The following is a 26,560-nucleotide window of genomic DNA, read 5'->3' on the forward strand; positions in this document are numbered from 1 at the left end:
TATCATTTGATAAGCGGAGGTATCTACGGCACTACTTGCTCATCTGCAAGTACGAAAGGTGTCTTCGGTACACCCTGGGCTGCGCCAAATGTATCTGTGGAATTGGTCTCTGCTCTTTGGCTTCTAGGTCTTCATGGGGCCCCACTCTGCCCATGTTCCTCAGGGCGAGGTTCTTCCCTTTCCCCTACCTGACAACACCAGGCCCTTCTCTTCCTCAGTTCCATAGGCAGAATTTTACATCCTGTGGGTGGGTATGCACCCAACCCTTTTGGGAGTAAAATAGTGTGCAATGATGTTGAGTTAGTGTCCTGACAACATCGCGCACTGGTGCGATATTTCAGCCGGCGGGAACGCACAAGTGTCAGCAGCACGCCTGCCTGCAATTAAGAGGCCTATTAAGGCCATTAAAGTATTAATTAAGAGAGATCTTTTGCTTCAGTTATACAGGGCATTGGTGAGACCGCATTTCGAATACTATGAGCAGTTTTGGTCTCCTTATTTAAGGAAGGATGTAAATGCGCTGGAGGCGGTTCAGAGGAGGTTTACTAGATTGATACCTAGAATGAGTGGGTTGTCTTATGATGAAATGAGGACACACTAGAGTTGTTTCCCCTGGAGTTTAGAAGAGTGAGGGGTGATTTGATTGGAGTATACAAGATCCTGAACGGCATTGACAAGGTGGATGTGGAATGGATATTTCCTCTTGTGGGTGAGTCTAGAACCTGGGGGCACTGGTTTAAAATTAGGAGTTGCCCTTTTAGGAAAGAGGTGAGGAGAATTTTTTTCTCTCAGAGGGTTGTGCGACTTTGGAACTCTCTGCCTTAGAAGGTGGTGGAGGTGGGGGCCACTGAATATTTTTAAGGCAGAGGTAGATAGATTCTTGTTAGGCAAGGGAATGAAAAGTTATCGGGATAGATGGCAACGTGGAACTTGAAACACAAACACATCGGCCAGGATCTTATTAAATGATGGAGCAGGCTCGCGAGACCGAATGGCCTACTTCTGCTCCTATGTTGCATGTTCATATGTTCATATTGTCAGGGGAAGTCTGGAATTTTCCACTCAGCTTTCAGTTTTGTGGAGGCATTTGGGAAACAGGCCGGCTGCTTTGAGGTGGCAGACCCAGCTCTCCAGGCAGGATTTGAGTTCTTCCCTGCCCGCCTGGCCACAGCTGCAGTCACAGGCAGCTGTGTTGCAAGGGTGCCCCCTCCACAATTGTGGCCTGGCTACTGAGAGCATTTTTAAGTTAGAAGTTTAAAAAGTTGGAGAGAGGACGCTGCAAGATGGATGTGCCCCCTCTCTGCCTTACTTGAACTGCAGGCTGCTGCTCCTTCTGAGCTTGACGGCCACCTCTTGAACGTCCACCTAAGAAAGTCCACCCTCCATCCTCAATTGGATGGTGAGCCTGCCCTCTGGCCACTAGTTGGCCAATTTGGGGAAATCACAACCGGGTGTCTGTTTCACAGTGCACAACTGTGACTCCCACTTGACCCCCAACATTGGGGTCTGGATCCAAAACCCAAAGTCCTTTCCCACATGTTTCCTGGAAAATATGTGAAAGTCAACAGGGAGGGAATTGGCACAAATCATTTAAAAGATATAATATTTAACAACAGCCAGCTCCCCACCACCCCACCAAACCCCCTATCCCCCATTTTGGACAGCTAGTGAAAACAAACAGAAGCCAAAGGACTAAGGCTAAAGTGGATACTAAGAGTATAAATGGAAATAACATACAAAATGAGAAGCAAAAAGATTGGTTTTAAAAGTGAAAGTGGGATGAAAATATCACAAGGAGTGAAAAGCTAAACTCACAGTTACCTCAGCTCAGTTTTCACATTACACAGTGTTGATGTTCATGCTGCTTTAACTGCAAAAAATCACAAGCCTATCCACTTGAGGCTTTCTGTTAACACTTATTAAAGGAAAAAATTGCCCCACCTCCAAAATTATAGTTGCAAAACTGTACAACTTAGAAAAGAACTGTCACAAGTTTGTGTCATATTAGCTGCTGAATACATCCCTCAAATTAAGTTGCTGAGGCCCTCATCTCTCTGAGGTGTCTCCATCTTTTTCTCTCTGGGATGGTGCCAGAAGCTTCTTAGTTTGAACCCTGTGCACCGACTTAGGCATCAGACATACATGCGGAATAGGTGACAGGCATTTCACACACCACTATTTTTAAAATCTGTCCAGTGGCCACTTCAAACACAAAACATCAGATTTTTAAAACGTCAAAAATCTGCATTTTTACGCACAAATTTGTGACAGGATGCTCATCACAGTGTCAATGGCGCAAACTACTTACTGGCTTTCTAATACAGTGATGATCCACAGTTCCCAGTGAGGACATATGACCTGTTGTTTATTCATTGATCAGGAGCAGTCAGGGATGAAAATTCACACAGGGACACCCTCTACCATGACCCCGACCTTTGTGCACCTCCTCCCATTAGCCGGGGGCTGGTCTTTTTGACATGGGATATGTCCACCAACTTTGGAGCAGGCCCATGAGGCTGCTGCATCAATACTCCAACCTGTATTTGGGAGGACTCTTTGGTGTCCAGCAGGGAGTCCATCTCTTTCTGAGGGTGGCAAGAGAGCAAAGGTCAGACAGGACAACCTCTATGGAAGACAGAAGTGCCTTTCAGAAGTAGATCCTAAACACCAGAGGAGATGGAAAGTCCAGGTTCATAGATTCAGAAAGAAGCTACGCACTTAAGCGTTTCCAGAAGTGAGTATATAATTGACCAAGTATGCACATGTACTGAAAAGCATGTGAGACGCGCAGTATTAAGCTCAAGGGAATTGTCAGTATTATGCACTGGTAACAGAGGTTACTTCGTTCACTTTTAAAGAGTAATCACAATTTTCAATGGCTCATGACGTTCAATAAACATTGCCTTACAGCTGAATGCAGTCTGTATTATGACTGATTCTTTGAAAATATCTTTTGACTAGAACCAGCTGGCTCTATATTCTCTGACGAAATACATTGACCTTGGTAAATTTTAAGGCTTACATTGAATAAATGAAAAGCTGAGGTTGACTCATTCAAGTTCCAAAGTATAAAGCTCTCTTAACTCTGCTGCATAAAGGACAACAGAGCAGAGCTAGCAGTGTAGACAGTTATATAAGCTGAATCAGCTAAAGAAAAATATATACCAACATAAACAAACAGCAAAATCCTGGGCTGCACGAAAGAAAGATCACCAGGAGTTGGGCAGGAGGGCTGGGTTGGTGGTGTTGGTTGGGGGTTCAGTTGTGGTGGTGCTAAAGCACACTTGTAGGCTTGATGTGCTTGCCCTGGCTATGCAAGTAAGCCTGTACCCAAAATTGGGAAGGACTCTGTGTCTTTAGGTAAGGCTGGATGAGCATTTTACTCCACTGCACTTGCATCAGTGGAACTAAACTTCAGGAAATAAAGGGCCAACGGGTTTAGGGAAGATTTGAAAAGCAGGAAATGTGTCAGAAGGGGATTGAATGTGTTATAAGGCAAGAACATTTTCTTTTCAGCTCTAAGGTTTGAGTTTAATCACAGCCCAGCTTGTTGCTGGCTCTAAAGATCCTCAGTAAAATTTGGTTGATTAGCCTCAATCTAATTCCCAAAAGGAATGAGCACACAGCAGAAAACTCGGACAATTTGGCACTAATCATCTCTGTTGCTCAAAGGGAAGGGAAGGATAGCAGATGGTGTGGGAAATAAGAAAATTCACACTGTGCAGTAGCGATGCCATTCTGATAAGGCTTCGTGGTGGAAGAATTGTTCTTTTTTTGTAGCCTAGAAATTGTTCATGATATTGTCCAGCATTTTAATGCAAAGAAACAATGTTTAAGCAGCACTTTTCATGTCTTTGCAATGGCCCACAGGCCTTTATAGCAAGTGAATTACTTTTGAAATTAACCCTGACATGCAGACAAAAAGGCAGTCTATTTCTGCAGGTACTAATTTGTTTCTTATAAATGGGATAGTGCCTGTACTAAACTAGTGGACAGAGGAATGTCTCACTAAAGCACTACATGTTTGCCTGTCAATAGTATTTCTAGGCTGAACTCTAGTTTCTGCAAGGTGATGAGCTTGTTAAGGTTGATAGCTACAGTAGGTGGAGGACACTAACAGGAAGTTGGTTAGAGTATTGAATAGAGCAGGGGGAGCTTCACTTGTTAATATTCCTGTTCTGGGAGTACTTTTGCCTAAAATTTAGGGCTTGGGGTGGAAGTTATTCAACTTCTAAGCACAAAAATCCCTTATCTTGATCAGGGGAAAAAATGCACAAAGAAGCTACTAAAATAGAAATGATATACCAAAAAAAAAGAACAAGCAAGGTACAGAAAAGGAGGGAAAAATTTATCTGTGTAGCGCCACTTCAAATGGTGCCATGCAGACTTACATCAATTTTCCAAGGGCACATAGTGCTATGGGTCATGTGTGTTTCCTCACTGTTATCATTGAGGAACACTACGCAGACCTTGAATGTAGTAGCCTGAAGCATTATCTGCCCTTATAAAATCAACATAGTCTGCAAACGAATTTTTCCTCCAATACTTTAAGATAGCACCAAGGTTCAAACTGACTTGATTTCAGGAAAGGTGGGTGAAGGGTACAGGCGTTGTGGCCTTGGCACAAATCAAGGTCCTGGTTATTTTAAGTGACAGGCAGCTGCAATTCAATAATATATTTTTCAGAGTGGGATGCTTCCGATCTATTTGAGGGGACATTAGACCTTGTTTAAACGTTATCACAAAAAATAAAGTTGATAAAAGGTATTCTGCCAATCCTCCCTCAAGGTCAGGCCTGTTTCTTCCATTTCCTCTGCAGGATCTTTATAAAGTAGGCCATCCATTCAGCAAAATGCCACTGACACACGGAATAAACTTTAGCAGAAGGAATGATCATTGTCAAATCTATTGATCAAAAAGTCATCTGATGTTGATGCCCTAGTTTCCTCCATGGGCAGGATATTCTGCACCCGCCCATCACCGGGATCTTCTGGTCCTGCCACAAGTCAATGGGCTTCTGGTTGAGGTGCCACCTCACCTGCAGTGGGTCCCACCTGTGACAGAGCTGGAAAATCCTGGCCCATACTTACAACAGTAGGAAGCAGCTTAATGTCAAAAAGCTCGTTATCTCTCCAAAGTAGCTTATTCCCGCCATGTGGAAAATTGAGGTGGTGAAAATGTTATTTTTTTTTAAATTGGGTAATGGAGAAGTTAGCGTTTCGGGGTCTGAAGTTTCCCTCCTTGTTTATTTAGTGATTAAGATTTTAATTTGGCGATACTACAATAGCAGAATGACGAAGATTGAATGCCTTTCGCATAAGAGCTGAAAAGCTATTCGGAAGACCTCATGTGGAAAGTCTGTGGGTACTAAGCTGATTAATAGCAACTTGAGAGCTGAGGAGCTCCAATTAAGTCCAGCTCTAAAACTTAAAGTACTCTCACCTTAATAGTTGGCCTTGAGGTACGCCAAGATTGATGTTGTTGCTCTCCCTGTTGGAACCTGTTGGAAACCAATGTGTGCAGCAGAGACCCTCTTACTTACCTAGAAATTCTGCAGGGTTCTCCAGATCTCTCACATTAATTTCAGCAGAACCCCCAAAGAAATGGTGTAACTAGCTAAAAAAAATATAAAATCCCCATTTACACCATTTTTGCAGGGCTTCTACCAGATTTGCACTGAATTTTCACCTGACAGGAGGTCAAGTAAAACGCGTGGAACTTCTCCCCCAGTGCCTCCAAGAAGCCTGACGTTTGCTTTACAATGAGGTAAATGCATTAACTTATTTCAGTTAATAAAATTTAACCTAATTTATTTAATGTAATAACAGATTTAGTTAAGTAGTTTACATCATTACTGTTCTTTTTTAGTTTTAATTTGACAAACTGGAGTATTGAGAGAACCCCAAATATATTGACTCTCAAAACAACTTACTGCAAAAAAATTCTAACAAATCTGTAACTATAAGACTGTAGAGGTAAATTATTATTAGGAAATATTGTTCCTGCAGGAGTTACACAGAGAAGGAAAGCAGGTTGGAAATTGGCATGTAGCATCTATGTGCTCACTGTGACCTGAAATAGTGACATCCCAAAAGCAGGCAGATGCAGCACAGGAGACGATTATTCTGGCAGCAGAAGAATATCTGTCTCTTATGATATGAATTTAGTTGGTCAGGCCATGTATGTTTGTTAGTGGCATCAATGGCTGGCAACTCGCATCAAGGTTACGAAGGGCATTTCCTCAAGGTGAATGTACATCGCCTAAGAATCGTGGTCCTAAAAGTGTGGGACGGGATTTCACCTGTCTGCTTCTCCGCACCTTGATCCCGTTCCACATCTTGGGATGGAATCATTTGATTATTAGGAGGCAAGTGCCTCTTCCAGCTTCAAACCTGTAAAGATATCATCTCAGTGCTCTGATCACACCCAAAGCCAATATTCTCTATGACTGGTTAATGTATGAAGATAGAATTATGAGACATTTATGGCCATGTATTCCAAATGTACCTGCTTTGTGCAGACACACTTACTGGTGATACAGGACAGGAGTCAGAATTGACTGGAATTTCTAGGACTTACATTCTAGTTGGATGTATTCCTGGAGGTTTCATCATATGACCTCTCACCTCCCATTGCCCTGTGCCACCCCAACCCCTCCCCCACCATCCCCTCACGCCCAGTTCTTACCATTGGCCCATTCAGCACATCCGTCACCATGGCATACCATTTTAGTATGCTAACTGCATAGTGAACACATTCTTCATGACTGTCAAACTCCCAACTCCTATATTTTCATAACTAATGAAGAAAAGTGTTTGAAGTAAAACAAAACACAATTTGTTTTTAATGCTCCAAGATTTTCTCTGAGGTTTTCTTACACTCGTGTCCTGGAGGTTAATCAATTACTGGAGACTAATGGGTAACCCTGGAGTGTGGCACCCACAGTCTCAATGCATGCTGGAATAAACCAGGTTCTCCAGCACTAACTACTTTCCAGTCTTTAATGGTAAGCGCTGAATCTAAATTTTAAACAATTTTTACACCTGATCTAATCAATACTGGTAAAGATGGGGCTCAGTGCAAGTGGCCAGCCCAATGGGGAACTATTGGCTGGTTGAATTGTCAAAAAGAAAGATCTTCGCCACAATAGGAAATCCACTCAGCTAAAATCCTACTGTGTTGCAAAGGTTACAAGGAAATTTTAGCTTAAAATGAACTGGCTAGATGATATTAAGGAACCTTTCAGTCACCCTTTGCATGATCAGATAAGCTGGAGTGGGTGGATGGCATTTAATACAGCCTGTACCTAATTGACATAAATCAGCCACAGCAGTAGTAAGCGTTATTTCTCTGATGGGTATTGTTAGAAAATGGTACACCAGACTCATGCCTCAAAGTTAACCTGAAAAAAATGGCCTACAGCACCAATTTTCATTTTCCTTTTCAACACCAGCTCTAGTGGCCTGTCTGAATGAAACCTCCAATTTATCGCCATTTAGGTTGGTATTGTGGCACTTTTGTACTGAGAATTCACAAACAGTTAGTTTTTGCAAACTCATTTCAGTTAGAACCCTTTTCGAGGGAGAGAGGGTGTCAATCTGAGCGAGTTGTATTACATTAAAATCTAGGTCTCAGAGGTTAAAGAAGACTTAAAGAGAGAGCAGAAATAAGGAAGGAAATCTTCTCATGGGGAATAAAAGAAAATGGCAGAGGTTATGGGGCCTAAAATCTATCGCCCTACATGCTCACTGAACACAAACGTGGCAGAATAGGCCGTGAATTGGACTCAGGCCTTCCTAGGTAATTTCTGTTTAGCATGGAGCCTTTCCTCATCCCAAAACAGTCAATGGTGTAAGGGAAGGAATATGGTAGGGAGGAGACTTCAGGGGAGAGTCAAATTGGATGGACTGTAAGGCCAGCGTCACATCCAATCCCATCAGTTTCTTGATAGGTGCTGTTAGCTTAAAATTGGTCCCAAAATGTTTCTGGAGAGCTTTCTGCCCCTCAAGAAGATTTGAAGATGCAGGGTTGCTAAGGTAACAGATATTTCAACCCCAGTTGAAGGGCTAATGATCAATATTGCCTACAAGTAGAAATGAACAATTGCCAAATATTTTGTTAAGAATGTTATTGTTAAAAGAATGAAAAGATACACTGCATGAAACACACAATCTTATTCTTTAGGTGAACATGGTAACTTTGCATCAAAATAATTTCAAGCAGATTGCCTTGTGTTGCCTTGTGTTGCTTTTATAGGAGAATGCAAGGCATTATCATCATAACGGCACCACTTCATCACTCACTGCATCTCCCACTGTGTCTCTTTCCCCAGGGTCCCATTGTAAAAGCCTTTATTGCAGAAAGAACATCAGCTGCTGCAGCACAAACCTGCTGTGGTAACCAGCGTAGTGCGGCAGCAGGATTTTTCCAGCCTGCTTGAAAACTCCCCGAGGAGCCTACAACACCAACTTAACAAAAATAATTTCTTTCGCTTGCCCTACTTTCTGTAGCCAACTCTGAGAGCAAAACACTGATCAAGTGCTCCAAGCCATAACGCTCTGTGAACTGCATTCTGCTTGTCTCAGCAATAAACTGTAAAAACTGGCTACACAGTTCTCCAAGCAATGTGTTATAAATAGCAGCACCAACACAGCAAAACTGATTGCAGCCTATTTGTTTTGGCTTCTGGAAAGTTCTATCATACAAGTGTTCAAAAGAGGAATTAGAAGAAATTTTTAATCTCTTGGTTCTGCTGCTACAGTAACAGATCGACACTGCCATAATCTTTCACTGTCAAAAGGGCCATGGGCGGAATCTTCCCAGATTTGCACTAATCCTCCCAAATTTGCGGTAGTAAGTGGGTAAAACAACGATTTGCCCTCGGGCCGCGATGGCGGGGTTTTCACGCCGTATTGTTCCGAACCTGCATCATTATTTATGCACTCCTGGTAAATGCCCCATTTCCATGGTGGGCGGGCTCTCATTCACCCACCCGCTATCGCCCTGCTGCTGCATCATGCCGGGCACCATGTTTAAAGTCTAACCGCAAGCACACATCTCAATGCTTCCAGCTCACCCCTGCTACGCAGATGACATGGCCCTGAAACTGAAGAAAACTGCAGCCCTCAGGTTCAGTGTCGCATCTCTCAAGCGACTTCTGAATGCCGTGGAGACCCGCTGAGATGTCCTCTATACCCGCTCTGGCCACAGGATAGGCAGCAACAGCACTAACCTGGCTTGGGAGGCGGTGGCAGCGATGGTCAGCGCGAACGTCCTGCAGAGGAGGGCAGCCACCCAGTGCCGCAAGAGGACGAATGATCTCCTCTGTTCTGCCAGGGTAAGTCACTCTTCTCATCACTCTCAACTCACACACTCACAAACCTATCACACATCCACTGGGACCTCACTCACTGCCAGTGCAAGGGACATCATCATTCACTCACTCACACTCACCGTCATTGTCCTCATCCTGTCTATGAGACCACTCACCAACCACACCGGCCAGGCATACTTGTCATCTGACCTGGCACTTCCTCCATCTCTATTCATACAGGACAAGCTGGCACACAGCAAGAGAGAGAGGTCGCAGACCGGTGGTGGAACGTCCGAAATCAAGGTCCTCACGGACTTTGAAAACAAAGAGTCATCCAGCTGGCCAGTGATAACTGGGACCGTTCCTGTGCCGATGGTGAGGTTGGCGGTGCTCAACCAAGTGAGGATCCAGCAGTGCAACATCCATCAGACAACCATGCTGTGTGATGTGTCCTCTTTCACAGGCACTGCCATCACTAATTATTTCCCCTTGCTTTCGCTGGCACATCTGCCAAACAGCCGATAGAGTCCATGACCCAGGGCCTCCAATCAAGCCCTGAATAAACCTCTGAAGAGGAATCTGAAGGCAACCTCCCTGAAGTCCCATCACAGCGCTCACCCACACCCTTCACCAGCGCACAGACATACATCTAGCTTTAGAGTAGCCCGGGATACAATCTGGCAAACATATTGCACTTTCTGATCCACAACAGGCGGAGGCAGGGACTTCCCAGGTCCCCAGCACTCGGAGGACTACTGGAGGCAAGAATGTTGCTGAGTCCGAGTCAGATGATGAGCCTCTGGACTCGGTCATGTCACAGTTGGTGGAGCTGCAAAGGTAAGCTCGGGGACATCAGGAAGGGATGTCCGTTGCACTCCTCAGATTGCAAGGCACGATGGAGGAGTCTGTCTGCCTTCAGGCTGAGGTGATAGCACTGGCATCACAATGCACCGAGATCAACACTGGCAGGATGGCGGCCGCCATGGAGACTTTAGTCCAGGACATTGCACCTGCACTGCTGTGTGGGCTCAACTCCATTGCTAATGCCAATAGTTGGCCTCCAACAGTGTGTACGCAAGCGGGGTGCCGGGCAGCTCGATCTCACCCCAGCTACCCCTGCTCCATGAGGAGTCAGCCTGGGGGCCCCAGGCACCCAAAGGGAGGAGGATCTGCAGGTGCACACTTCAGGCCCATCCATTCAGGTGACACCAAGAGTGTCCAGCCCATCTGAATCCCCTCTTCCTGTGACCTCAGCAGCTCTAGCTCCACAGGCTGAGGAGGGTGCCACCTCCACACAGAAGGACTCTGAAAGTAGGCTGGGGCCCTCCAAGTTTTGACCTCCAGAGGATGCCCAGCAATTCATCACAGACAGGGCGTCACAGTCAGCTGGCTGCCTCCACCTCCACTCTGGTGTCAGAAGAGCACTAAGACATAGTGGCAGTGTTAGGAATGTTAAGGAGAATTAGTTGCACAGCCTGGACACGGATGCTAATCACTTGTACATACTGTTCACTATTGTCAATAAACTCCCAAGAATGTCACACTGCCTATGGCTCCTTGTTCTGATGAACAGTGTTCTCGTCATTCAGATGTGAAACCTTTCTGCACAAGATAAAAGGCAGGTGTCTCAGTCCAGGGCCTCTTCTCTGTGCTTTATGCAGCCTTCAGACCAAAGCGGTGGTCCAGCCTTACACTCGCTGGAAACATTACTGATGCCTGCACCTCGGCGGTGCTGGTCATTGCTGCCAGAATGTAGTGGGCAGGTATCACAGAGTTCTCTCATTCTTTCTGTGTGCTCTCAGCACCTTTAAGATGGGGCTGGCCCTCATCTCTTCAGCATCTGTGGCCAGTGATGCTGTGCACCAGCTCCTGAATGGCTCAGGTGCTGAAGGCAGACAAAGGATCAGATGCTTTTAATGTTTCATGGCTGCGTCTCTATGGAATGATTCTGACCACGGAGCGCAAGCGAGCTGCCCTCAGCCATTCAGGAGTCAGACATCCTCAGAGGCTATGTGAAGATTTATGGAGTGTCCTCACTGCATGTCATCATCATCCCCCTGCAACTGAGCGACTATTAGGGCCTCCACCGTGTCCCAATGATAGGAGCATTCTCACAGAGGGTATTCATGCTGCCATAAGCCAGACTGGAGTCAAACGTTCACAAATGTGATATGAGGAACTATGGGGTCACCTCACTGCACATCGTTATCATCTTCCACAAATTTAGCAGCTGTGAAGGTCTCTCGAATGCGCCTGCCTTGTTTAGCCAGTGAGACGGCCTAATCCCCATCATCCTTGCCTCCGAGGACCTCCTCAGCCTCATCCCCGTCAGCGTCCCCCTCATCGGAGGACATGTGCAGCTCCTCCATCTCCTCCTCAGCCAGCTCGTCTCCCCATTGGAGTGCCAGGTTGTAAAGGGCGCAGCAGATGACAATGATGCTTGACACCCGCTGCGGACTGTATTGCAGGGCTCCACCAGGCTGGCCCAGGCACTGGAGCCTCATCTTCAGCATCGCAATGGTCGTCTCCACCAAGTTGCGAGCTGCAGCATAAGCCTCATTATAGTCTGAGGCCGCCGCATGGGTGTCATCAGCCACGGCCACTGCAGGTAGCCCTTGTCCCCAAGGAGCCAACCCTGCAGCCTCTGGGGACCCTGGAAGATTCCAGGGATTTGTGAGCAACTCAGGGTGTAGGAGTCATGAACAATCCCTGGAAACAACGCGCACACCTTAGGATGTGTTTCTGGATGGCCATAGATTAGTGCACTGCATGGCTGCCCTGTTAGCTTGAACCATGGGGTAGACTGGAACAAACCAGGGTGCTGACATTGCAAGGGGCTGTGAGCACCTCCAGCAGTGACTGCTACATGGCCAGCTTTAGCGAGGAGTTTGTACACCGTGTGCAGTCCAACTGCTCTGCAGTCCACTAATGTGCTCAGAATTTGGACTGTGCTGGGGACAGGGGGGTGATGGGGTGGTGTTAGGGGGTGGGGAGAGCACTGCAGAACTTGTGGCACTTTGATGCCTCTGCATCGCTTGAGTGGGCAGATAAAGTAAGAGTCCGACCCCAGTCATATCAATGTGGCTGCGCCTGAACTGTCTCAGTTGCAGAGGAATGATCACTTTCTACAGGTTTCCTTAATGTGTGGCCACCTCCCTCACCCACCCTACCTGCCCCTCCCAGCCCGAATGCTCGTGTGCTTTATTCAACAGCAGGGCTGCCCTTGCCCACCCGCTCCCCCTACCAACCGCCACAAGTCACCTCAGAGGCAGGGCTGCACTTGCCCCCTGATCTCCACCCCCCCCCCACCACCAGTTGGGCAGGACGGCACTTAACCCCAACCTCCCAGCGCTCCTGAAGCCTCCCTGGAGAGCTCTGCAGAGCGTTGCTGTGCACTCACCTCCAGTTCACCCAAAGTGAAGGCCGCCGGGTGCACGTTGCCTCTGTGCTGTTGCGAAACACATCAGCGCATTTCCCCACCAACGTGGATGGACGATCCAGCGGGGGTACAAGACCCTGGCGGGGTGGCCTGATAGTCATAGGCTGATGTGTTATAATGAGGTTCCCAACGACCGATGGTGGGAAACGTGACCTGCCGTTGGCAGGCTGGGCGGACAATCCTGACCTGCCTTCCCACCTTCGTGAAACTGATTGCGCCATATTGTCTGCTCACGCCACCTATCATACCCGCTGCCAGCGGGCATGGAGAATTCCACCCCATGTGTAAGACAGCTGTCCATGTGTACTTTCTTCTCTGTCTACTTGATTAGCTGAATAAAAGGAGGGACTTTAGGTTAGGTTTGTAAACAGATGAGCATGCTGCAACATTATCATTGACACGATGGATCACAACCATCAATTGTGTCTCCTGCCAGAATTCAAAACAGAAGATGCTGGGAACACACAGGACATCATTCAGCATCTGTAGAGAAAAGATAGGCTAGTGCTTTGGATGCATAACTTTCTTCAGCATGGAAAACTGAAAGGAGAGTTTTGATGGGCGGCGGAGAGTTATACTATTCGACTTTCCACATCCAGTGTTAACAGCAACCGCTTGTAAGTATGGCCCTCGTCTCCTGCCGAGGGAACACTTCCAAATCGCCAATATGACAAAGTTATAGCCCAGTTTTGAACTCAATCTCACAATAAAGTTCCACATGATGGTGATAATTTTCCCTTATCAGCACAGATATGAAATAGTGTTGAGAATGACTAATGATTATTATCGCCTTTAGTTCACATGGGCCACATGCAGAGATCATATTAAGTAGGTCTTTTATAATGTTATGTTTCTCAATGATACTTATAGATCCAATCTACCAGCCAAAGATGGTGGGGAGAAGCAGCAATAGAATGGCTTCTTTCAATGTGTTCCTTTCAATGTGCCATCTCCTCAGTTTCTCAAAGAGGCCTAAGGAATTCACTATTTTTGCCTTACGGGGCCTATGGCCAGAATTTTGATGTCGGCCTGCGGGTAGTGGGCCCGGCACACCGAGGCGTAAAATGATGCGCGGTGATGTCGGGCATGTGTCCGGACGTCACCGCGCGTCATTTAGATCTTTCATTAGGGGGGCGCGGGCCGGAGGCATTTGCGCGCCTGCCAAACTGTCAAAGGCCTGTTAAGGCCATTAGGGAAGTAATTAAGATAATTAATAGCGCTGCCTGTCCAACCTTAAGGTTGGTGGGCAGGCGGAGAGCTCAAGCGGCCTTTACGTTTTTCAGGAAACATCATCCACGGCGGGATGAGGTTTCCTGATGGTTTAATAAAATCAATGAATAAATTCTGATAAATTGACAAACATGTCCCAGCTCATGTGACACTGTCACATGAGGGGACACGTGTAAATAATTTTTATCTTTCTTTATTAAAATTTTCGATATGAACTTAATCTCCCTGAGGCAGCTCCATGCCTTAGGGAGATTTCTGCGCTGTGTCTTGCGCATGCGTGAAAGAGCGTAGGCCCCGACTCTCCCTCCTCCCCCCGTCCACACAAGTAGTGCTGAGTACTACCGGCCGTGCGACACGCTGGGCGGGCCTAAGTTGGCCTTCACATGTAAAATGGCGGCGTGCAGCCGATGGCGGGCGATGGGCGGCTCCGCGCCTGCCCATGTCCGCTCCCAACCAACCCGTCTGACATTCAGAAAATTCTCCCCTATGTAACTATATTGAATAAGTTGCATTAGTTCAAGAATTATTTCAGATTTTAAATAAAAAAATACAATGTTTATTTTAATGGCTCTCAAATGTACTTCAGGCAATCTTGGCGAAATTGAAACTTAGTTGCTGTTGATGCAATTTCACTATTGCAGCAATGGTTGAATTCATGTGAATACAGTTTTGTTGGTGCATTGATACTTGCCAAAATAGATGCAATTACTTTTGACATGGTAGAAGAATAGAAAGAAATGTGATTCTGGTTGTGTGAGGAAAATAAGATGCAATTGTGATCACATAGAATTATAGAGACAAAAAGTAAGAGCATACATTAGTGATGAAGTGAGAGTGTGTGAAGATGTGAGTGGGAGGGGGCGAGGAAGACAGTGGAAAGACAAAATAGTCAAATAAAAAGAGAAAATAATTAATCGGCCTGATTAGTATAACACCAGGAGAGAACATAGAATAAAAATTGAGGGAGAAAGATTGAATGTGGGACAGAGCGAAAGGGAGTTAAACTGTACATGAACAGAACAAACATCCAGTCCCTGTTATGACTTGGCCATGATCTAACATGCCTCCATGCTGAAGGCACTGAAACATTCTAACTGTAGCGACTCAGGATTGCACAAACAAGTTCAACTCACCTCTGAAGGTTTGGTAATGCATTGGCCCTTTCCAGAACACTGGAGGTCATCCTGATTATTCTTCTGCTCCATGCAGATACTAGCTTTAACTGTCAAGTTCACCCTCAGAGCTGTCATTGCTTTAATGGCTGAATCATTCACATGGGCTTGAGGAAATAATTCAGGAAATAAAGAGCGTTATAAACAAATGGTTTCTTTGATAACAGTTTTAACAAATCTTATTTAAATGTTAATGAATTACAATCAACTGAACCATCTGTGACTTGAGGCACCAGCTTATCCCGGATTTCAGGTCCAAATTAATCATCAGCAGAATAACTACTAACCACTTTGGAAATAATTGGAGTCAAAATTATATAATCAGACTTTCTATGAAACTAAAATGACTCCTAATATCCGAGTCAGCAAGGCTCAAGTAAGCCAATTCTCATATGAACTTGTGATATGGAATAATTCCCAATATGGTGTTCCTCACGATTTAGTGTACTCCTGTATTGGTGTAGGTTCCTTTAATGTGTAGACAGAGGGACCTTGGAAGGAGTCAGAATGACTGAATTGTACATTGATTCATGAGACTTCAACAACCACGTGCTGAATTTTACCAGACCTTTAGAGATGGGTGGGGAGGGGGGCGCAGAGCTGTAAAATGGCAAGGGGAGGGGCGGAGTGCCTGCTGCTTTCCTGATGCCATGGAATTTTATCAGTGGCAGGGAAGATAGAGGATGGCCTTCCCATCCAGAAGTTCTGTTAAGGGCCACGTAAGGAACTCTTTCCTCCGCTGCTGGCATTTTACCACATGGGCCCTCCTGCCATGTGGGTGACTACCCAGTAAAACCTGTAGCTTCCCTTTGGGGTGGGCCTGCCTGATTGGGCACTCGATGGCCCACAGGTCCCCTCCAGTGGCAAAGGCTGCCCCCGCAGCAACACACCAGCAACCCTCCTCCCCCCACCCCTCACCTGGGCCTGCTCGATTGGCTCCAGCGACCTCTGACCCCATTTGCCTCACGGGGAGGTTAGCATCCATTTTTGACAGCTGCAGTCCCAGCCAAGGCCGGGTTGGCTTTGGCTTTCCTGCCTGGCTTTGGGACACCCTCACCACGGTGACAAAATTCAGCCCCACAGGAATGGTGAGGAAACCCGGGAAGGCTGCTCCCCCAGGTCTCTGTCTCTTCCCTGGGGGTCCTGCTGTGGGAGCAGAAGAACTGCAGTGACACGGTCTTTCCCAAGGAGGGAAGAGTCCAGACTCTCAAACTAAACAGGTATGGGTGAAAGTGGATGAGGAAGTGAACAGCAAGATTATGGTCCCTAGAACCTGGTAACAGTGCCCTGAGAGGTTCAAGGCCCTCAAGAGGGCATGACAGGTGAGTGGCATGACCCTTTCAGGTGCCAAATCCCACCCTCTGACTTTCCCAACGTTCTCCTGTGTAACATTCCTCAGCTCCATTCGTCCTTCTCTCTCCAGGTACCGCACATCCCCATCTAAACAACCAACAATGACACTCACCTTCTGCCCTCTCACACCACACCTCACAGTCCCCTTCCACAAATATTGTCCTTCCCTCCTCCCCACAAAATCTATTTCTCTCGCTCACAAATTCCCAGGAGAAAAGAGCACAGAACCCCAGGGAGAACCAGAGAACAAGGGGGTGGGTGGCCCTCCAAAGATCTGCAGATAAGTTGAGTGAAGTCCAAGACGGCTGAACTTACTTTCAATAAGTTGGAAATTACCAGTCAGGCATGAAAGAACACTCTCAGGAGGATGATGCGAACACCAGCCTCTCACCCAGGCACGGTGCCAGCTGCCAGTTGCACTGGGTGACCCTGGTGAATCCCACACAGCTCAGGAAACTCAAGTGCTGGCTGTTAAAACCAGAATTTCTTGATTAAATGAACAAGTAATTGCCTATTTGAATACTCCAGTTGCTGACCTGACAGCTCCACAGGAGTTTCCTCTGAATGCATCCCAGTGAAACCTGGAAGTGGATAGGAGCATGTTGGTTCCCAACCTGATGCCATTTTTCAGGGAAATACCTACACACAAACGCCCCATGCCTTTCCTTGGCAGTTAAGGTTCTGCCCAATGCATATGTGTCTCACATGATAATATTTTGCATTTTGTTTAAATTCAGAGAAATGCATTTTCTGTTTCATTGACCAGCCAAGAACATGCACATGAATATAAGCAGGAAATAGATTATGCAATAGATTTATTCTCACCAGATTCCAGCCATGCTAACAAAATGATGATGATTTAATTGCAAGCTAACTCCCCAATTTGTAAACATGATATTTTTACAATGATGCTATCACTTCACCAGTTGCCATCTCTCTTATAAAGACAACTCTTTATTTTTAAGTTACGTTACTTACTGCTAGCAACATGTAGTACATCAAATTCTAATATCTGGCTCTTCCCAAATCAGCTTTAAAAAATCTTTCACTGCTGGAATGCCATTTTACGATTCTTGGTCATGACTGAGTCAATAAGAGGAGGATAGACAAAGGATGGGAGATCAAATTCATAGATCCTCTAAACTCTCCCCACCCCTGACCCACTTACACTTTTCACTTTTCTCTGGTTGCTAGGATATTTATTATATGTGAGGATTGGAAACTGCTGGGATGCAGAAGGAACCTAAAAGGCAGTGAAAATAATAATACTGAGGCTAGTCTCTTCCTCCCTCCCTAATTCTGTCTAAGTACATTTCCCTGGGGATGTGCTATTTTGGGGAAAATTCCCATCACCTGGTTCAGGTGATGGTGGCAATACACAGGTTCAGCTATCTCAATTCATTATTTTAATTTCAACAAATATTTAGCTGCCATGTTGTGGGGAGGGAAGAAATACTTGGAGGAGTATATCTTTTTTGCGATATAAAAAACTATTGAAGCCCAAGTGCTTTAAACTATATGCAACACAAATGATTAGGTATTATTTTTCCCAGAAGATTCAGAAATGTGAAAGTAGATCTTGGAACTGTTTAATTTTGTGTTGAGTTATTTGTCGTTAAAATGTATTTCAGTCTTTGGTAGTTTCCATTCAAGTGTCCATTTTTCACTTGTTCCACATATTAAAGCCCACAAGCTTTTGTTCAAAGTTCCTAGCTCATTGAAGAGAAAGCGCTTGGGCATGAGATTAGAACAACAGATATCAACAGAGGAGGCAAACAACCAAGGAGTTATTATACCATGCGTGGCAAAAGTAAGTCATGACCTAGTTTCTAGAATTCATTCATCCATTATGTTCTCAATATCTGTCTTGGCTCTGACGATATAGATGGGAACTGCAGAAATAAGCAAATTTATCTAGGCCAAATATTCCATTAACATTACATTCTCTACTGCAGTTCATTTCAAATGTTGCTGTGTCAGGATGTCGGGGTAGATTATTGGGCATGAAGCAAGCACAAAACATGCTGATTTACTAATAGGGCAGCCTGTGCTTAATCTGTGCATGTGTTGGTCACAATGCCAAATTCGCTGGGCCTTTATGGTATGCCAGGGAGACACCTAAAGCAGGCATTTAGTCCATTGAATGTGTAAATTGGGGGTGTAACACTTGTTAAAGGAGCCCTTTGGCAAATTGGTCACCCCATGAGGTGGCCAGACTTTGGGCCTGTCCCACTTACATAGCATGGCTGCCAATCAAAGGTAAACGTTTGATTTTAAAACAAAAGACTTTCTTGTGGAGCCAGGAGATTGAAGTAAATGGGGTGGGTGGAGATCTAAAATGGTCTGCCAACTCACTATCACTCATTTTGCACAACTGCACAGAAACAATCTATCCCATTAAATAAAAAGAATTCTGCTGATACAATGATTGGTTATCTGAGTACATGGTTGACAGTAAAGAATCCTGCCTTTCCTCCAGGGCATGTTGTTACATTATACCATTTCCCAATATGCATCAATGGCAGGGAAATCTCCATGCCACCAGCCCACATGTGGAAAATTACACGTACAGCATTAGCACTGAAGGATGCAATACATGCAATCGTAATTGTGAGCATGGAGCTGATGGAATTGAGAGCAGAACCAGCAAAACTCATTCAGGCTGGAGATGCTTACGAATTGCTTGGATAACAACCTGCTTGGTTTTCTCCATATTTAGTGAACTGCTAATAATATTGCATCCTCAGGTGTCAAAACTGTGTCTTCCTGGCACTGTCATTAGCAGGACATTTGTTACAGAGAAAAATATGCAATTTCCTGCTTTTAATTAAAGAAATGTTATGCCCCAGTCCTCAATTATGTGTTAAATTTGATCCCAAATGCTCTCTATCTTCTCTCATATGCAAATTGCAATTGATGCTAGGTCAATTGTTAATGTTAAACTTAATTTCGATAGATATTTGCTAACCATAATATTTGGGGCATAGGCGGATACATGGAGTTAGGTTGCATGTCACCCATGTTCTCACTGAATGACAAATAAGACCTGGGTAGTGGGGGGATGGTGGGATGAGGAGGAAGGAAATACTAAATGGCCTCCTCTTTTTCCTATGTTCCTACTTACACCCTGAAATTTTCATGGAATATGACAGCACACAAGGCTTAGCAGCACACCACAGCCATTGTACTTACATCACAGAACTGCATATACCTCCTTAAACAGAATAACAGAAAATAGTTATTGAAACTATATTGATTAATGGCAAAAATGTTGAATTCACAATATTTCAACACCATTAACATAATTATATGGAAGTGACAACAGACTTGAGCCTTTCCTACAATGATTCGGTCATGGCAATTCAAATATGTGAATCACGACCCAAGCTATCATGGCATATTTTCTATTATTACTGGGTCCTCTTCTACAATTCCTATATTACCTCACTGCACTGAAAATTCAAATTGACATTTATGGTGATTGTTGGTTATTACAATAGAATTATAAACAAATCGATTGCTCCTTTGCCAGCTCATTCATTATCTCTGTATTCACTAGTGAATTTATCATATCAATTTAAGGGGCTGTTGCCAGTAGTGGACCTATAATTCCAGCAGTGAATATTGATTTAAATCAACAGAAATGCTGTAGATACCTGAAATCAAATCAAAAGTGAAATGAATAGTTGGGCTCATTGCCTAGTACTTGCAGTAGGACAGTCTTCCAATATCAGGGATAGACTTCATCTATACAAACTCTCGGAAACAATCAAACAAATAACATGGGCTGGCTTCATCCAGACAACTGCCCAGGAAGGTCTTCAATATGCCAAGTAAGCCTTCTTTGAAAATGCTGGTCCTATTACTGGTCTTATTATTGTCACTAAAATCTCATTTTGTTCAGTTTCAGACACGGGGGCAATGTTTAATAGTGGCAAAGGGTCTTGCCCGCCAGTTGGAGAGCCAGTGGAAGCCCCACGTCGTCTCTTTTAGGGAAGACCCGCCGCATTAAGTGCCACTCAGGACCCCAGTGACAGAGGTCCTTCCCGCTGAGAGCTGATGGTCGTTCGGGGCGATTTGGGGGGAGAGCGGAGGATGGTTGCAGGGGGGAGTGTGTCCGACGGGAAAGACAGGAAATGGCTCTCAGCAGGCTCTCCCTCGCTGACACCCTTCCTGAGTGTCTTTGAATGAGAGACAGCCCCACCAACCACACTGCTGGCCCCCAGGAGCCCAAAAGTAGCCCCACATGGCGAGTCCCCCATTGGCTCCTGGGTTAATGCCAGCGGCGACAGGATGAGGCCCTTAAGTGGGCATTAATTGCTCATTTAAGGGCCTCAATTAGCTGCAGGACAGGAATGCTTTCCATGTGCCTTCCCACCTCGGGCTTAATTGGGGTGGAGGCAGGATGGCCCCCCCCATCAGCCTCCCGCCCAATTCAATGCCCTCCTACCACCGAACTCAACACAGGAAAGGGCATTAAACTCTACCCAGGTCCTAATCAAGCCCATTGTGTCTACTTCGCTGCAGTTCATTACCAAGGAGACAAGGTCAGGCAGCCTAACCTAGGAAAACTTGTGTTTTCACACTGGCTCATTATTTCCATAAATGAGTGACATGACATTGAAAGGGTTTTCTTTTTTAAACACAAGTCATTTTAATGTTTTAACAGCTAAGGTTTATTTTTACTAATTACTCATGGCAGAATTATTCTCCTGGGGGCTTTTTAATTTTACAAGTGATTCTTTTCAATTCTGCTTTATTAATCAATGCTTCACTTGATTGGGGCCTACTTAAGGTACCTATAAGCCCTAAAGTCAAGTGGGATCCTGGCAAAGCTTAAACTGTGCCGGGTTTGTATTAAATATTTTGTTGTAACTCCTGCAAAGGTTCAAATCTCTCAAAATTTTAATCTGTAGAATCATTATCTGAGCATGTTACAAGTTTGCCTTCACCCTCATCAGTGCCAGTTTCGCCACAATTCTGAGCAGTTCTCCACTTCCAGAATAGGGCATCTGACAGTGTCTCTGTGAATGTGGCTAAACCTAAATTTGCACAAATCTCCTCAAACTCCCAGTGGAATCCTGCACTCTGCAGCACAATAGATATCAATATCTGTCCCTCAACTCATAAGGAATGGGGGTGATGTCAGTCTGGGTTCCACCAGGGCCACTCAGCTCCTGGCCACATTACAGCCTTGGTGCAATCACGGACAAAAGAGCGGAACTCAAGAGGTGAGGTGAGAGTAAATGCCCTTGACACCAAAGCAGCAATGACTGAGTGTGACAACAAGCAGCCCAAACAAAACTGGAGTCAATTGGAATCAGGGGGAAAACACTCTGCTGATTGGAGTCATAGTAAGGAAGATGGTTGTAGTTGTTAGAAGTCAATCATCTCAGTCTCAGGATACCACTGCAGAAGTTCCTCAGGGTAATGTCCTATGCCCAACTATCTTTAGCTGCTTTATCAATGACTTTCCCTCCATTCTAAGGTCAGAAGTGGGGATGTTCGCTGATGATTGCACAATGTTCAGCACCATTAATGAATCCTCAGATACTGAAGCAGTCAATGTCCAAAAGCGGCAGAACCTGGACAATAATCAAGTTTGGGCTGATAAGTGGCAAATAACAATAGACCACACAAATGCCAGGCAATGGCCATTTCTCACAAGAGAGAATCTAACCATCTCCCCTTGACATTCAATGGTATTACCATCGCTGAATCCCTACCATTCTGGAAGTTACTATTGACCAGAAACTGAACTGAACTAGTCATATAAATACTGTGACTATAAGAGCAGGTCAGATGTTGGGAATTCTGCAGCAAGTAACTCACCTCCTGATTCCCCAAAGCCTGTTCACCATCTACAAGGCACACGTCAAGAGTGTAATGGAATACTCTCTCCACTTGCCTAGATGAGTGCAGCTTCAAAAGCACTCAAAACGCTTGACACCATCCAGGACAAAGCAGCCCACTTGATTGGCACCCCATCCACCACCATCAACATCCACTCCCTCCACCACTGACAGCATTGTGTACCGTCTACAAGATGTACTGCAGCAACTCACCAAGGCTCCTATGACAGTACCATCCAAACCCGTGACCTCTACCACCTAGAAGGTCAAGGGCAGCAGCTGCATGGGAACACTACCACCTGCAAGTTCCTCTCCAAGCCATACACCATCCTGATTTGGAAATACACCGCCGTTCCTTCACTGTCACTGGGTCAAAATCCTGGAACTCCCTCCCTAACAGCACTCTGGATGTACCAACACCACATGGACTGCAGTGGTTCAAGAAGGCAGCTCACTGCCACCTTCTCAAGGGCAATTAGGGATAGATAAGTAAAATGCTGGCCTAGCCATTGATGCCCTCATCCCGTGAAAAGAATAAAAAATGAACTGAATATCCAGCATGTCATATATTGAGTGGAAAAGGTAATTTGGCCAGCTATAGTCTCTCTCTTCATATCCATCTTCACACTGCAAATCTTTTTTACTAAATTTACTGAGCAGGGTAGACATATTGACTCCACAGTGCTGTCTTTTTGTCCCAGTAGTGTCAGTTTGAAAGCCAGGCTGACAGATAGGCTTGATTCATCATCAGGCAACAAACACCCTAGAGGAGGTTGCAGGCAGGAGCAGGTAGCCTTGGGAGGGCGGTGTGGTCTGGATTTTGGAGGATGGGATGGATCTGAGGGGGGGTGGGGTGGGGGGGGGGCGGTGTTGGTCCTATCTGGGAGGGAGGGCCCGATCTGGGGGTTGCCCAACCTTGGAGCAGCACCCAAAACTGAGGGGGGTGGGGTGGAGGGTTTGTGATCCTGGGCGAGGGAAGCAGGTAAGCTGGGGGTTGTAAGGGAAGCACTCCTGCTCCTCCTGGCTCACAAGCAGGGCTGGAAAGGCACTCACCTCCCCGACATAGGAGTCCTCACCTCCCTTTGGCTACCAGGTTTCCTGTCTCCTGAGAAACCCAGCTGGCAGAGGTTAAACCCGAGAGAGAGAGAAAATCTGAGGCACGCAGCTTCGTCAAATATTTATTATTGATTGTCTGCCTCCTGTCACATCTCGGTTAAAGCCAGAGGTGGCCGAGTTCCAGATGGGTTCAGATCAGGTTCAAGGTTCTTAAAATTTTCACAATGCACCTGACCAAAACCCAGATGTTTTTGGGGTTTAAAATTCCCCTCTTTGGCTCTGCCAAATCTTCTGTTAACCAACTACACCAATCCAATATTCCGTCTCCAGTTAAAACATCTTCTGCAGATATTTCCTCTTCAACAACAGTTGTGCAATTTTTGGAAATGTGAAAGGCCTGATACAGAGGTCAGGGTGCGAGGCAGGGTGGGGTGGGGAGCAGTGCTCACATTTGCATTTTCTTTATCCTTGCAAAGCAAGGGTTTTTTTGTGAATATTAACCTAACCGTGGAAAAATGCACTCTCCTGCTCTTTGTCCTTTTCTCCATCTTTCTTATGAGAGGCTTTGACACAAGTTCTTTAAAATCCATAGCATGAAACCATTTCTTGCCACAGTGAAATGTTTCTTTGTTAGTCACAAGATTCTGTTGGTTGTGCTCTGTATACTATGAAAAGTTTATAATAACATTGCTTTAAAATAACGTGTACAAATGTAGAAACTTTTGGATTTTAATCAAGCAGTGTTGAAGATTGACAGCCAATCATCCCAGGGCCCATTTGTAGGCTTCAGCCATTTGGGGAGTGGAAGGTTGGCATTAGGAGTAAGAAAAGCCTGAAGAGAGGAAGCATGTACATTAGATAATTTAATCCAATTTTGGGCTTAATTTATCGGCTTAGTCAGGTGGGGGGTACGTAACAGCTGGATTCAGATGGGTATATTCTCAACCAAAGTGCATACTGCAGGCAAGATGTGATCTACCTTTTGTTTGCATTTGTGAGAGAGTAAGTTTGTTAGTGTGAGAGAGAGAGAGGGAGAGAGCGGGGGAATGCATATCCACATATGTGATAGGAAAGGTGTGTGAGTGGGAAATTATAGTTTTCTATAGAATAGCTCTTGTGAGAGAGGGGCTGAATTCTCTTGAGTCATGTAAATGGCATATTCATAGTACCACAAGCTTGATTTATTTTTGATACCTTATTGGATTTCTTATGTGAAAACCATTCTTTGACCATGAAGATGAAGACCATCTGCTTAAAGTTTATGACAAAGGCATTTTCTGACTGGCTTCCAGGGACTGAATGAAAATGCATCAGGTGGACTTGTCTCTTGATGTTACCTCTCTCTGTGCATTACTTCAGTGGGTTACCTTCAGCGTTCCTTTATAATATCAAGATTGGTGTTAAGGATCTTGAGGTGATTTCATTGGTAACAAGTAACTCAATGGTTTTTCACCTGGAATGTGCTGAATATTCCTGTACTTATTGTAACTTAGAATATGTCATCAAGGAGACTGATCTGAAGGATAGCTAACTAGCTAACAGGTTCTTTTTTCTCTTACCCAGTGAGGGATCTTATGGACATCTTACTCAATGACATAAATCTTGAAGATAGATGAATAAACGTTCTTTTGGATCAAATAAAAAGGTCAGCTATAGTTGAATGTTAACATTCTCTCATCAGAATCAGCAGGTTGTGGGTTCAAGTCCCAATCCAGAGACTCATGCACATAGGCCAATATTTTACAGCCCCATCGCAGCTGTAAAACCTGCTTCAGTTTTGCTAGGGCTCTTTGATGTCAGACTCAGTCACATGCTGCCTTGATGTCAAGGGCAGTCATTCTCACCTCACCTCGAGAGTTCAGCTCTTTTGTCCATGTTTGAGCCAAGGCTGTAATGAGGTCAGGAGCTGAGTGGCCCTGATGGAATCCAAAATGGGCATCAGTGAGCAGGTTATTGCTAAGCAAGTACCGCTTGATAGCACTGTTGATGACCCCTTCCATCACTTTACTGATGATCGAGAGTAGACCGATAGGGCAGTAATTGGCCGGGTTGGATTTGTCCTGCTTTTTGTGTACAGGGCGTAACTGGGCAATTTTCCACATTGCCATGTAGATGTCAGTGTTGTAGCTGTACTGGAACAGCTTGCCTAGGGCCGCAGCAAGTTCTGGAGCCCAAGTCGTGAGTACTATTGCTGGAATGTTGTCTGGGCCCATAGCCTTTGCACTACCCAGTGCCTTCAGCCGTTCCTTGAGATCACATGGAGTGGATCGAATTGGCTGAAGACTGGTATCTGTGATGCTGGGGACGTCCAGAGGAGGCTAAGATGGATCATCCACTGGCACTTGTGGTTGCAAATGCTTCAGGCTTATCTTTTGCACTGGTGTGCTGGGCTCCTCCATCATTGAGAATGGGGATATTTGTGGAGCCTCCTCCTCCAGCAAGTTGTTTAATCGTCCATCACCATTTATGACTGGATGTGGCAGGGCTGCAGAGCTTAGGTCCGATCCATTAGTTGCGGGATCGCTTAACTCTGTCCATCAGTTGCTGCTTACACTGTTTGGCACACAAGTAGTCCTGTGTCATAGCAGCACCAGGTTGACACTTCATTTTTAGATATGCCGGGTGCTGCTCCTGGCATGCCCTGTTGCACTCTTCATTAAACCAACGTTGATCCCCCAGCTTGATGGTAATGCTAGAGTAGGGGATATGCCTGGCCATGAGGTTGCATATTGTGTTCGAGTACAATTCTGCTGCTGCTGATGGCTCACAGCACCTCATGGTTGCCCAGGCTTGAGTTGCTAGATCTGTTTGAAGTCTTTCCCATTTAGCAGGTTGCTGGTGCCACACAATATGATGGAGGATAACCTCAATGTGAAGATGAGACCTTATCTCCACAAGGACTGTGTGATGGCCACTCCTATCGATACTGTCATGGACAAATGCATCCATGGCAGGCAGATTGGTGAGGGTGAGGTCAAGTTCATTTCAACATGCTCTCATGTCCACATGTCCATCCTTGGCCTGTTTCAATGAAGCTCAACGCAAACTGGAGGGACAACACCTCATTTTCCGATTAGGCACTTTACAGCCTTCCTGGACTTAACATTGAGTTCAACAAATTCAGACCATGAACTCTCTCCTCCAT

At 45.3% G+C, this 26,560-nt stretch overlaps 1 protein-coding gene across 1 annotated transcript in view; it reads right to left on the reverse strand.

The window, feature by feature from the left end:
• Positions 1-26,560, reverse strand: part of dner (delta/notch-like EGF repeat containing) — a 297,241-nt gene that overhangs the window by 97,263 nt on the left and 173,418 nt on the right. The window contains exon 5 of the mRNA XM_041182998.1: positions 15,116-15,261. Within this exon, the coding sequence (XP_041038932.1) occupies positions 15,116-15,261 (146 nt within the window). The remainder of the gene's footprint in view (positions 1-15,115; positions 15,262-26,560) is intronic.

This window comes from Carcharodon carcharias, chromosome 2, assembly GCF_017639515.1.
Source record: "Carcharodon carcharias isolate sCarCar2 chromosome 2, sCarCar2.pri, whole genome shotgun sequence".
Lineage (NCBI taxonomy): Eukaryota > Metazoa > Chordata > Chondrichthyes > Lamniformes > Lamnidae > Carcharodon > Carcharodon carcharias.